Raw genomic sequence first — 14507 nt, forward strand, 5'->3', positions numbered from 1 at the left:
TTGTATTTTCAGATGCGAACCCGTCATTTTTATTATATATTCGGATTCTACGCTAAAAAATTACGTACGACTTAATCGTACGATTGTGTTCCATTCATGGTAGGCGGCACTGTAATCTACAAACATCGTGTGTGCCTGTTTTTGCAATTAAGAACCGACGCATCTGATTCTACGTCTCATTTACGACGTATATGTAAATCTCTGTGTTATAACGGTTGATATTTGTGTTACAGATTTACTTTAGTGTTTTAAATTTGTCTGCACAGTGCAATATTGTTAGCCTTTTTAGTGTCTGGTGAGAAACCACGTTTAACGTGATACAGGAACAACGACGTGGAAGTACGAGTAATAGTTTTCAGTTCCAATCGGGAGGCTTGATTTCGGTGAGTCCCGTTGTCTGTCACCAGTGGAATGCTTGAATTCGTTGAGTATCCATGGCAGGTGCCCCTGTCACAATCACTTCATGGACAGTTTACCTTTTTACAATGGTTGTGGCTTTTATTCTGCCGGTAATCACGTAACGGCCAGCGCAAGAATTACGACAGTTGGATGGAAACACACACCGAAATCAGTCGCCCTGATAGCGGAGTTCGAGAGGGGCTACCGAAATCAAGCATGGTTTGGGGACTCGACTCAATCCACCCCATAGGGAACGGAGAACTACGGTACCACTCAAGTAGCTTATTAGTCAGAAATGTCAACGTGTAGTACATTATTGGTACTGTACAAGCACATTTGCAACATTCAAGTAACGTTTGAACGTCAGTATCGGTTGTTAGAACACAACCATTAACATTTACATACTAAATGAAACATAGAATCAAATGTGTCGTATCTTAATTGCAAAAAGAGGGACCCGTGATACATGTCAATTACAGCGCCGTATACCACGAATGGAAAACAATGGTTAGAGTTTTTTAGCGTAGGAATGTACAATAGAAACGAGAGCTTCGCATTTGAAAACACAAAGTTGACCCCGCCCACGCAGGAAGGATAGTTAGAAGGTGGCCAATTGTAGCACAGACAGACGTCCCAGTTATTAATACGAGGGCAGTTCAATAAGTAATGCAACACATCTTTTTTCTCGGCCAATTTTGGTTGAAAAAACCGGAAATTTCTTGTGGAATATTTTCAAACATTCCCGCTTCGTCTCGTATAGTTTCATTGACTTCCGACAGGTGGCAGCCCTGTACGGAGCTGTTAAAATGGCGTCTGTAACGGATGTGCGTTGCAAACAACGGGCAGTGATCGAGTTTCTTTTGGCTGAAAACCAGGGCATCTCAGATATTCATAGGCGCTTGCAGAATGTCTACGGTGATCTGGCAGTGGACAAAAGCACGGCGAGTCGTTGGGCAAAGCGTGTGTCATCATCGCCGCAAGGTCAAGCAAGACTGTCTGATCTCCCGCGTGCGGGCCGGCCGTGCACAGCTGTGACTCCTGCAATGGCGGAGCGTGCGAACACACTCGTTCGAGATGATCGACGGATCACCATCAAACAACTCAGTGCTCAACTTGACATCTCTGTTGGTAGTGCTGTCACAATTGTTCACCAGTTGGGATATTCAAAGGTTTGTTCCCGCTGGGTCCCACGTTGTCTAACCGAACACCATAAAGAGCAAAGGAGAACCATCTGTGCGGAATTGCTTGCTCGTCATGTGGCTGAGGGTGACAATTTCTTGTCAAAGATTGTTACAGGCGATGAAACATGGGTTCATCACTTCGAACCTGAAACAAAACGGCAATCAATGGAGTGGCGCCACACCCACTCCCCTACCAAGAAAAAGTTTAAAGCCATACCCTCAGCCAGTAAAGTCATGGTTACAGTCTTCTGGGACGCTGAAGAGGTTATTCTGTTCGATGTCCTTCCCCATGGTCAAACGATCAACTCTGAAGTGTATTGTGCTACTCTTCAGAAATTGAAGAAACGACTTCAGCGTGTTCGTAGGCACAAAAATCTGAACGAACTTCTCCTTCTTCATGACAACGCAAGACCTCAAACAAGTCTTCGCAGCCGAGAGGAGCTCACAAAACTTCAGTGGACTGTTCTTCCTCATGCACCCTACAGTCCCGATCTCGCACCGTCGGATTTCCATATGTTTGGCCCAGTGAAGGACGCAATCCGTGGGACGCACTACGCGGATGATGAAGAAGTTATTGATGCAGTACGACGTTGGCTCCGACATCGACCAGTGGAATGGTACCGTGCAGGCATACAGGCCCTCATTCCAAGGTGGCGTAAGGCCGTAGCATTGAATGGAGATTACGTTGAAAAATAGTGTTGTGTAGCTAAAAGATTGGGGAATAACCTGGTGTATTTCAGTGCTGAATAAAACAACCCCTGTTTCAGAAAAAAAATGTGTTGCATTACTTATTGAACTGCCCTCGTACTAACTTTTGAACGAGAACACCTTTTTCGTATGATGCGTCGTGTCCGAGATATTAAGTAGTCTCAAAACAGTCTCGGGAGGGGGGGGGGGGGGCGGGGGAGGAGGCGGGGGGGGGGGGAAGGGTTTATGTAGCATTTTACTCACCATGGCACCATGGAATTCTACACAGTGAATAACCCCTTAATACTCGGAACTAAGAGATTTTTACTTTGCTGCGTTATAACTGTATTGTGAATAAAAGAAAAATATAATATATCCGCGTATTATATGAAGGTAGCTGTCTAGTAAATAATAGTATGAATGATGTTTACACAACGTATACCACTTGTTAAATAATAGGATTGAAATAAAGCACTCTTCGGTGGTCACGTTACTTTAATATCCTGACAGATGACTGTGCCGCACTTGTTTTCACCGTTCACTCCGGGGTAAATACTTCGAGTCAGAAGGCAAGTGTGTGTTTACAAGCGCGGTCGACTGTCCAGACGGTACGATGCCACGCAAAGCTAATACTAGTTTTGAGATATGACAGCTTGTGATTTTTCCACAACGCGAAAGGTAAATCACATAGACAAATTGCTGCCACGCTCAAGATAAGTAAGAGTACTGTGGCAGATATCGTCAGACGATTCAAAAATGAGGACCGTATCGACTCTATACCGCAAAAGGGCCAGCCACCCAAGCTGGATGCACGAGACAAGAGGCAGCTAACACGAAAATAAAGAAGGATCCTGCACTCAGTGCACCCAGATAAGCACGAGAGCTGCTAAACGAGACTGGCAAGAAGGTACATCCTCATATGTTCAAGTGTGTCTGAATTTCCAAGGGACCAAACTGCTTAGGCCATGGGTCCCCAGACTTACACACTACTTAAACTAACGTACGCTAAGAACAACACACACACCCATGCCCAAGGGAGGACCCGAACCTCAGGCGGGAGGGACCGCGCAGTCACTGACACGGCGCATCTAACCGTGCAGCCAGTCCGCGCGGCGATACACCCTCAAACGATTCGCAGAGCATAGAATGGAACTGCCTACAGCGGAAGAGTGGCCAGGAAGAAACCGTATGTGAATGAACAGAATCGAAAGAAGAGATTGTGCTTTTGCCAGGGAGTTTATTACGAATGATGAAATATGGTGGAACGACATCATTTTTGCCGAAGAAAGTAGATTTAACGTTTTTGGGTCGGGTAGACGAAGTATGGTGTGGTGAAAGAACAACGAAGAATTTACAGTCACAAATGTTAAACCGACTGTAAAGCAAGGAGGTGGCAGCGTTCTTGTCTGGGGCTGTTTATCGATATTTGGACCGGGCGAATTGGTGTTCATCGACAGTATCGTGGACAAATATGTCTGAACATATTAAAGAACAATTTACGAAAATGTGCTGAAACCATGGGGATATTAAACACGTTCAAGTTTTACCAGAACAATGACCCAAAACATAAGGCTCGCATTGTGCAGGAATATTTGTTGTACAATTGCCCCAACGTGTTACAGCCACCACCTCAATCACCAGATCTCAATCACATTGATAATGTGTGGGGAGAACTGGAGCGACGTATTAGAGAAACACCAGTATCGTCCAAAGGAAACAATGAAGCGATTAAAAGAAGAATGGGACAGTGTACACGCGGACTATTTAAAAAAAAAGATCATTTGCAATATGCCGCAGCGTTTGAAAGAAGTGATAAAACAGAATGGCTACCCGACAAGATACTGAAACATCTAATGTTCCACAAAATCTTGTCTTGAAATGATTAGTTCTGCAAAGTGTCCGAATATTAAAGTAACGTGAATATAGGACCAATTTGTATTTAAGTAGTATTATAAAAGAACTTATGTACGTTATCTTAATAAAGTTTATGTTATTATCTACAAGACACATCACGGTATGTAATACTTGGTTATATCTTTTGCTTGTTTTATTACGAATAAAATTATGATGCTACAAGGTTAACATATCCCAGTGTCCGAACATTAAAGTGATTCACTGTACCTCAAGGATTAACAATACATTCCAAATAGCTGAAATATATTATACAGCACTTAAATATGTAGAACGCGAAATATTTACAAATGCTGCGCAAAACACGACCTCATGTCTAACCACTAGAGGACCTGTAGGAAATGGTGGAAACTGCTTATGGTGATTCTAAAATCGATCGTTAAACTGAAGTACTGACCAGAAAACACCATGTGTTGCAAGGTACTCTGCTTTCTAGGTACAACGCTCTCTCTATACAACTGGCCTGTAGTGGCAGCATACGCCTGTTAATGTATAGCTTTACTCATTTGAAACTCATGAATGCTCTCCTTCCTGATGAAATTTCAACTAATATTACTACGAGTACTTCTGCCATAGCCATGTGGACCAAAAAATATATTATACAGCACTTAAATATGTAGAACGCGAAATATTTACAAATGCTGCATAAAACACGACCTCATGTCAAACCACTAGAGGACCTGTAGGAAATGGTGGAAACTGCTTATGGTGATTCTAAAATCGACCGTTAAACTGAAGTACTGACCAGAAAACACCATGTGTTGCAAGGTACTCTGCTTTCTAGGTACAACGCTCTCTCTATACAACTGGCCTGTAGTGGCAGCTTACGCCTGTTAATGTATAGCTTTACTCATTTGAAACTCATGAATGCTCTCCTTCCTGATGAAATTTCAACTAATATTACTACGAGTACTTCTGCCATAGCCATGTGGACCAAAAAATGAGAGCAATCGAAAATGTAGTTTTGAATAATTCAAATAATTTCAATGTTGATTGTAGCTGCGGCGAACAGCAGTTCAGCGACGTGCTTTAGTTTGATGATGGCGTCTACTGACTCATGTAGGAACTGAAAGCTAACAGTCTTTTGAAAGCTGCTCTCAGCACCGTCAGGTACTGCAGAGGAACACTGCAAATGGCGAAACGGCCCAGGTTGGAAAATGGAGCAGGCACTCCATGCGCTGAGCTTGTTGGTCCTCGGAGTAAGAATTAGCGCTGCTTGGGTACTGTACGAGGTGCATTCAAGTTCTAAGGCCTCCGATTTTTTTTCTAATTAACTACTCACCCGAAATCGATGAAACTGGCGTTACTTCTCGACGTAATCGCCCTGCAGACGTACACATTTTTCACAACGCTGACGCCATGATTCCATGGCAGCGGCGAAGGCTTCTTTAGGAGCCTGTTCTGACCACTGGAAAATCGCTGAGGCAATAGCAGCACGGCTGGTGAATGTGCGGCCACGGAGAGTGTCTTTCATTGTTGGAAAAAGCCAAAAGTCACTAGGAGCCGGGTCAGGTGAGTAGGGAGCATGAGGAATCACTTCAAAGTTGTTATCACGAAGAAACTGTTGCGTAAGGTTAGCTCGATGTGCGGGTGCGTTGTCTTGGTGAAACAGCACACGCGCAGCCCTTCCCGGACGTATTTGTTGTAGTGCAGGAATGAATTTGTTCTTCAAAACATTTTCGTAGGATGCACCTGTTTCCGTAGTGCCCTTGGAACGCAATGGGTAAGGATTACGCCCTCGCTGTCCCAGAACATGGACACCATCATTTTTTCAGCACTGGCGGTTACCCGAAGTTTTTTTGGTGGCGGTGAATCTGTGTGCTTCCATTGAGCTGACTGGCCCTTTGTTTCTGGATTGAAAAATGGCATCCACGTCTCATCCATTGTCACAACCGACGAAAAGAAAGTCCCATTCATGCTGTCGTTGCGCGTCAACACTGCTTGACAACATGCCACACGGGCAGCCATGTGGTTGTCCGTCAGCATTCGTGGGACCCACCTGGATGACACTTTTCGCATTTTCAGGTCGTCATGCAGGATTGTGTGCACAGAACCCACAGAAATGCCAACTCTGGAGGCGATCTGTTCAACAGTCATTCGGCGATCCCCCAAAACAATTCTCTCCACTTTCTCGATCATGTCGTCAGACCGGCTTGTGCGAGCCCGAGGTTGTTTCGGTTTGTTGTCACACGATGTTCTGCCTTCATTAAACTGTCGCACCCACAAACGCACTTTCGACACATCCATAACTCCATCATCACATGTCTCCTTCAACTGTCGATGAATTTCAGTTGGATTCACACCACGCAAATTCAGAAAACGAATGATTGCACATTTTAAGTATTTAAAACAGTTCTCATTCTCGCCGCTGGCGGTAAAATTCCATGTGCCGTACGCTGCTGCCATCTCTGGGACGTATTGACAATGAACGCGGCCTCATTTTAAAACAATGCGCATGTTTCTATCTCTTTCCAGTCCGGAGAAAAAAAATCGGAGGCCTTAGAACTTGAATGCGCCTCGTATGTACAGATAACTGCCATTTCATTGGTTTGCATGCGGTACTTATTGTGTAGCTGTAATTTAGTAACAGCATTACTTCTGGCCATCTTGCTTTACGTTTGCCAAATTGATACAGTTTTTTTGTGATCCTTCCCTAATTTGTGGAAACCAGCCTGCATATTTGTCGCGTACCAGTTGTATGAGTATCTAGCGAGTGTGTTCACCTGTTGCAGCGGTCGCGTGCACTCCGGGGTCGGTTTTCAAGAGGGGCTGCAACCTGTGCCAGTGTATGCTCGACGGCCGTTCCGCAGTGTGCACTCACATAGACTGCCCACGAGAGAATTAGTACTGCTGTGAGTACCTACATGCTTGTATTTATTGTTGTATATTGTTTGCCAATCGGCAAAATAAAAAAAAATGCGGTTATAGACTAAAACAAATACCTTTTCTGTGCTGATTGCTGTTGCAACCGGCAGTATGTCGAGAATCTGTAATGTACTGTATATATTTTTTATTGGCACAACGTCATTGATAAGACATTACATAAAAACAAAAATTCCTGAACAGAAAAAAGTACAATAATAAAAATAAACAGCAGAGTGAACGGGAGGTAAAAAGGAAAGTTCTGCGTTCTGGCCCTGGACGGGTAGGATTCGACCGACCCCCATCTCATCGTCTACCAATGGCGTTACTGGATGCTGTGTAGAGGGGTACGTGGTCAGCACACGGCTCTCCTGGTTGCTGTCGCGTTTATTGGACAAACACATGTCAAAATAAAACAAATGTGAATAATATGTGATAGTTATAATAACAACAACAACAACAACAATAATAATAATAATAATAGCAATAATAACAATTCAGAGCATTGAGTCTGGTTCTAAAGTCACCTGCTTTGAAAAACCTGCCATAAAAGACAAGAACTGAACACCTACAATCTCCCACCTCGGCGAATTCCAAGTTGACCATTTTGCCATTAAACAGAAAGCGCAACTAAGGATCCAGAACACAATGGTTGTTAGAAATACCAGCGTAGATTCGGATAATTACTTTTCCAATATCAAAGTTAGACTAATTCTAAGAGATACCAAGAAGATTAGCCCCAGAAAAAATAATAAATTTGACAGAGACAAGCTAAGCAGCGTCCAAGGATTCACCTACAAGCTGCAAACTATAAATCTGGAGGTCTGTGAGAACAACCACAATAGGGTACAGCCACAGGACGTAAGGGCACTGTCCAACGCACGAAATCAAGAAAGCATACTTAACGGGACAATGAGCGAGATGCGCCAGTAAAGCTAAGACAGGATGCTTAGCAGAAATGGAATTGGGAGAAAAATGAAGCGAATAGGATCAGCTTCCTAAGCGCAAGAAAATCTGGATCAGAAATCACCAGCGGGGTGAAGCTTGCTTTTGATAAGATTCAATAGGTACTGATTGAGCAAGACATTAAAAAATATCACATAACATCTATAAATACATACAGCACAATGTGATCAAATACAAACCCCCAAACCTACATTTCAAAGATTCCAAAGGGAAACTAGTTTACAGTGACGAAGGTAATTGCCAGATTGTAGGAAGTTATTTTGAATGTCTCACCAACTGCGGGTCTCCAGGGATCCCATCATTTGCGAAAGCAATTCCAGTATCAATCCTCATTCATCTCTACCAACATAGGGGGAAATCAGTAAGATCATCGACGTACTCAGGGACAAGGCACCATCTGCATATATGACAGATGGCTCTTGAGCTATGAGAGTATACAGGACAGGCAATCGATAAACTCGTTGCAATTATTAAACAGCTTTGGGAAAGCGAAAGACCTCCAGGTGGGCGACCACTCTCATAATTCATCCTCTACATAAGGAAGGGGACAGAACACATGTAAGCAACTTCTGTGGCATCTCTCTCTCCTGAGAAAATGCAATTTATGAGAAACATAAAATCAGCTCTGGTATCCCTAGATGTGTAGAGCTGAATATGTGGTAGGTTTTTAAAATTGAAGGTGAAACTGCTATAGGAACATTGCTTGTTATTTCTTCTGTTTATTTATATTTGGACTGATTACAAAACTAGTGTCACCTGCAAAAAGAACTAATCCTTCTTGATGTATATTTGGCAGAAGATCGTTTACATATATCAGTACAATAGTACACCTAAGATTGATCCTTGTGGAACCCCATTCATGATTTCTCTCCATTCAGAACAATGTCCTGGGACTATATTGTTTGAATTACTATGTACAGCTTTCTGCATTGTTTTGATTAGATGTGACATTGTCCATTGGTCAGCTGTACCACCAATCCCATAAAACTTCAATTTATCTGGGAGAATTCTGTGCTTCAGAAACTGAAACAGTGTATCACAACTACATACTATTATCCCACCTTTATACAAATTGAGATATAGACAGGGTAAACCCAAACTCCATCAACAATTCTTCAGGAATACTTTCCTAGTATTTTGGTATAAGGTGCCTATGGTTTGCAGTGGATAGTTACACAGTAATAATGTAACTATGACTCATTCAATTCGTTAGGCAAGATACCATTGTTCCTGTGAAAATACCTTGAAAATAGTGGAAAACCTGTAATATACAATAACAAAAATGCGCAACACAAAACACAAAAGGAAAATTAGTGTGATATAGTTGCAGTCACTGTGGAGCAGCTCAGCATATGGTCGTTGTGTCGCTCTTCCACTGTATTCTGTACGATATACATACATACTTACTTAGTTGGCTACCTAGTTAGTTACTAATTTGGCCCCACAAACTGCAGTCGGTGTTTGGCCTCGCCAATCAGCCTCCTCCATCTAGGTCTGTCCATGTACTCCTCTCCAGTTAGTCCCATCGTAAACACATCTTCTCTGATCCCATCAGTTCATCTATGCTGCAGTCTTCCCATCGGTCTGTTGCTTCTCATGTCTTCTCGCAGCACCTGACTGGTGATCTGGCCTTCTTGATGCATTATGTGCTTGTACCACCTGTCTCCTCTCTCTAATCACAGCCCCAATGTGCAACGATTTATAAAATGCCTGAAATTGGCCGTTTTACATGTTTTATTAAGTTTGTTTCCATCTTTTATTACTCCAAAAATCTGCCTCATAACAGCATTCTGAAATGTTAGGAGTGTTATAGTGCAGGTCTCTACTCTGTATAGAACAATGAGTTGTATTCCTGTCCAGTAGATACTTATCTTTGTGGATCTCTGTGGAAACGGGACTTTAGTAGCTTTCCAAGTGCAAACCATGTCCTGTTCCCTGCCTGGATTCTTTTCATTATTTCCTGTTCCATCTCAGTCCTTTCACTGAGTTTTGCCTCTAGACATTTGAATTTTTTAACTCTTTGAAAGATTTTACCATCTATATCTAAAGCTCTGTCATCTTTCTCTGTGCTCACAGTGAGGTATTTGGTCTTATACAGACTAGTAGATAGAATTTGTTGCTTCTGAGTCACTTGTTTGCATCATATATATGAATCATATGTAAAGATAGCTAAATTTTCGTTTTTCCTCTAAACGAAATTGAAAGTTGAGATAACTTTGTATATAATTTATATATATAATTTGAGTAGGTGACTGAGAACCTACAGATTACATCTACGATCCCAACCTTTATTTCTAGCTCACCTTATCAAAATTATTCACAAAAAAGCGAAATTTTCACTTTTTTCTTTATTTTTTGGGAGTAGAAAATAAGGCCATTAATAAAGTTATGAGAGTTAGGCATCAAACTCAAAATTATAGGATTACTACAGAAAAAGATATGTCTAAAAAAATTTAAGGAAGGGAAACCAAATATTTTAACACAAATGTCTAATTTTCAGGCTCATAGTTGTGGCTGGACATTAAATACAATTATTGGTGGGATACTAGGAATTAATAGATATGTTCCACTAAGAGGCACATCTTACATCGAAAAGCCAGAAAAAATAAAAATAAAAAACATCTGTTACTGTGGAAAATAAAATTCAAAAATGTTTTCTGTGGGCTATAAAATTACAGTGTATCTGCAAATGAAAATATGGATAGAGACATGAAACATTAAAATGTTAGGGCTGATATTGATCAGAAACTTGAAAATTTTGAATTTGACATAGTGGTTGATAACATTTCAAAAATTCAGGCTAAAATTAATAAACCTATTAATGTTTATTTATTTGATGAAAAATATCAAGTGTATTGATTAAAAATAACAAAACATAAGAAAGAGAAACATATAAATTTTTTTCATTACAAAAATGGTGAAAATTCACATGATTGGTTCAAAAATTATATCCATGCTTGTTTTGGGGCAAATTGAAAAAAAGTAAAATTTATTTGTGGTGTGTTGATTCTCCACTTAGCTGTAACTCAGTAAGTTTTAAAAATTATCAACATACACAGAATGTTTCATTTATTATTTATGCAGATTTTGAGATTTTGATATTAAAAGTGCCTAACTGTCAGTAAATCCAAAAATGAAAAAAAAAACTTTTAAGTTCATTCAAAATTATCCTGTACTATCAGAGTATGATTTTAACAGAGGATATTACAAGGATATATTAAAAAATAAGTATAAACTTAGCAACAAAAAGATAAATTTAACAAAATTAAACTTAAATAACTGATTTTATACTATTTATTTATTATTATAAGGATAAACGCGCACAAGTTGTATACTATGAAATATACAAAATATGAACCAAGTATTTTTTATTGCTATATCAATTACACTGATAAACACAAGGATAAAGTCTTATATCAAGGACCAAGTTATCATAAAAAATACAGTGAACACATGGAAAAAGGGTTTGAAGAAATTGGAAGGATTTATCCTGAAATTGAAGAAATGAGACCATTAATGCTTTCAGAACAGTCAAGACATATATGATCTAAAATATGCTCATTATGTAGACAGTATTATACAGAAAATAATAAGAAAGTTCATCATCATGGTCATTTAAGAGGAGAATATATAAATCTATTATTTAATATATGTAATTTACAACTGAAGAAATCAAATTTTGTAGCAATACAACTGAAGAAATCTAATTTTGTAGCAATTTCTGTACATGATCTCACAAACAAGATTCTCATTAGTTCATAAAAGAACCTGTTTATGATAAAAACAATAGATTTGATACCCAATAATGAAGACATATTAGTTTTGGCAAGACAACAGAACATTTGAAGATCAGATTTACTGACATATTTATATTCATGGCTTCATGTCTTGACAAAGTGTCGTCAAATTTATGGAGAATAAGATGAGAAACGTTAGTAAATTTTTCCCAGATGATTTATTCAATCTAGTGATAAGAAAAGGTGTCTATCCATATTATTATAAGGATTCTTAGAAGAAATTTGAAGGAACACAGTTCCAGAAAAAGAAAAATTTTACAAAAACCTAAATGACTGTGAAATAAATGATGAAGATTATAAACATGCAAAATTAGTTTGGGAAAAATTTAATATAATTTTTTGTGACTATCATGATTTGTAACCGATGTTTTGTTATTGGTTGATCGTATGAAAATTTTAGAAAAACTTGTATAAATGAGGATAACATGTTCCATCTTGCAATTTTCCTGCACCTGGGTTAAATTGAAATGAAATTTTAAAAATGACTGGACAACCACTACGATTATTACATGAGGAATAAGAGGTGGTACATCCCAGTGTTGTGAAAGATTATGATGTAAAAAAGTTGTCAAATTACTTGGCATATTTAGATGAAAACAATCTGTACAGTTACACAGAGAAAAACTTCCTGCACTTTACCTCCTGATTCAAGGGATGGCACTGCAAGCAACGCGGGATAGAAACTACATCTATGGAAGTAGAGGGCACCACTTCACTACGCGCCATATCGCTGTTACTATGACGTATTCCAGCCAATCAGAAGCTGTCCCTTGCATATAAAAGTGGGAGCGTCGATAGTTCACGACAGTCAGTTTTAGCCCTGATGACGACCATGGAGGTAGTGGTCGAAAGCTTGGAGTTTTATGCTGAATTGACGCGGCATGTACACCGAGAGATTTTTATTCACACTATGTGGGATTTGAATTGGATGGTCCAGAATCTTAGGATTCTAAATAAATAAGACTCTTAACTGGGTATGTATTTCAGGCAGATCTAAAATATCCTAAAGAACTGCCTGATTTACATAAAGACATACCATTAGCTCCTGAAACTAAAATTGTGCCTGTACCTAAAGAAAGTAAGTTGGCTTCTCTGGACAATGAAAATAATTATGAAGTTCACTATACAAACCTTAAACAGTATAAAGTGTTTGAAAAAGGATTTTACAACTTTAAAAATTCATATAAATGTATTGAAAGAAGATATAGAGCAGAGTTTAGTGTTATTTTGTAGGGAAACAAAAGATTTTTCCCCTTAAACTAAAGATGTTGTATGTGTCTTCCATTGGTTATCCTGGATACATCCCATCAGAAGTTCCTCCCAAAAATGGTGAGCACTATGGGACTTAACTTCTGAAGTCATTAGTCCCCTAGAACTTAGAACTACTTAAACCTAACTAACCTAAGGACGTCACACACATCCATGCCCAAGGCAGGATTCGAACCTGCGACCGTAACAGTCACATGGTTCCAAACTGAAGCACCTAGAACCGCACGGCCACACTGGCTGACAGTTTCTTCCCAAACTCACTGTATCATAGCAGGTGTAGCTTGCTCAGTGGTGGTGTAAATTCTTGCTCTAAGTTCAGGTAGAGAAGCTGGCACAGGAGGTACAAACACGATATCTTTGATGAATCCGCTGAAAAAAATCGAGTGGTGTTAGGTCTGGGGAAGTGAGGGCCATGCAATTGGAGCATCACAGCCAATCCGTTGACCTGAAAAGCGGTCACTGAGAAAATCCCAGACGTGAGCCAGGTAGTGGGGGTGGTAACGTGCATGAAGTACACATTTCGTTCTTGGTCATCTTCATCGATCTGTGGTATCAAAAACTGTTGTAATGTATCGATGTACACTATTCCAGTGATGATTCTGTCATGGAGAAAGTTACTGAGCACCCTGTTTCTACAAAACATTTATGCCCTCATAAATTGTAGGTCTACTTAGAGGATCTTTAGCGCACTTGGTACGAAAATTGTGCTGGGCTGTCGTCGCTGACTTAGATTCTTCAAACCAAAACACACAGCTAGCATGTTCGGGTCCAGTGACTGCAGCCATCTTTAACACAAGTGCTGATAGCGCTCCATACGGTGCGATTCGGCACTAGCGAACTATCTGAGAGAAAACTTGATGTATTTCCCTACAAATTGGCACTACAGTCACCTCTGTATATACTATGAATTATTTTATATGAATTTTCAAAGCTGTAAAGTCCTTTTTGAAACACCCTGTATTTGTCTCTAGGAATGTAAACAACAAAAAAGCACAGAGTTTTAATATTTAAACGGTTTGATTGATTGGATATATATATATATATATATATATATATATATATATATATATATATATATATATATATATATATATATGATAGAGAAATGAAAATGAAAGCAAAGAAAAATTTTGAAAAAGATTTCAACAAACTCGTGGATATTTCAGTATTTGGGAAAATGATGTAAAATATTAGGAAAAGAGTGGATATGAAACGAATTTCACACGGAGGTAAATGTGAGAAATTTGTGGCAAAGCCAAACTTTAAAGGAAGATCAATATTTTTTGAAAATGTTGGTGCAATTCATATGAATAAAACTAAAATTTTGTTTAATAAACTTGTCTGCATTGGTATGAGAGTATTTGATTCATCTACAGAGCTGATGTATGATTTTGACTATACAGTTATGAAATTAAAATAGAATTAAAATATGATA

General features: G+C 39.5%; 1 protein-coding gene and 1 long non-coding RNA gene across 3 annotated transcripts in view; one reads left to right on the plus strand and one right to left on the minus strand.

Annotated features, from left to right (window-relative positions):
* The window catches only part of LOC126203201 (protease inhibitors-like), a 72713-nt gene that overhangs the window by 55860 nt on the left and 2346 nt on the right, over nucleotides 1-14507 (plus strand). The window contains exon 4 of the mRNA XM_049937446.1: nucleotides 6911-7030. Within this exon, the coding sequence (XP_049793403.1) occupies nucleotides 6911-7023 (113 nt within the window). The 3' untranslated portion in view covers nucleotides 7024-7030. The remainder of the gene's footprint in view (nucleotides 1-6910; nucleotides 7031-14507) is intronic.
* The window catches only part of LOC126203202 (uncharacterized), an 83529-nt gene continuing 76226 nt past the window's right edge, over nucleotides 7205-14507 (minus strand). The window contains exon 4 of one of the 2 annotated variants that reach the window (XR_007540242.1): nucleotides 7205-7418. This is a non-coding gene — a long non-coding RNA (uncharacterized LOC126203202). Of the gene's footprint in view, nucleotides 7419-10947; nucleotides 11497-14507 lie in introns of those variants that run through there. The other variant, XR_007540241.1, reaches the window with a different exon arrangement.

The sequence above is a fragment of the Schistocerca nitens genome, chromosome 9, assembly GCF_023898315.1.
Source record: "Schistocerca nitens isolate TAMUIC-IGC-003100 chromosome 9, iqSchNite1.1, whole genome shotgun sequence".
Lineage (NCBI taxonomy): Eukaryota > Metazoa > Arthropoda > Insecta > Orthoptera > Acrididae > Schistocerca > Schistocerca nitens.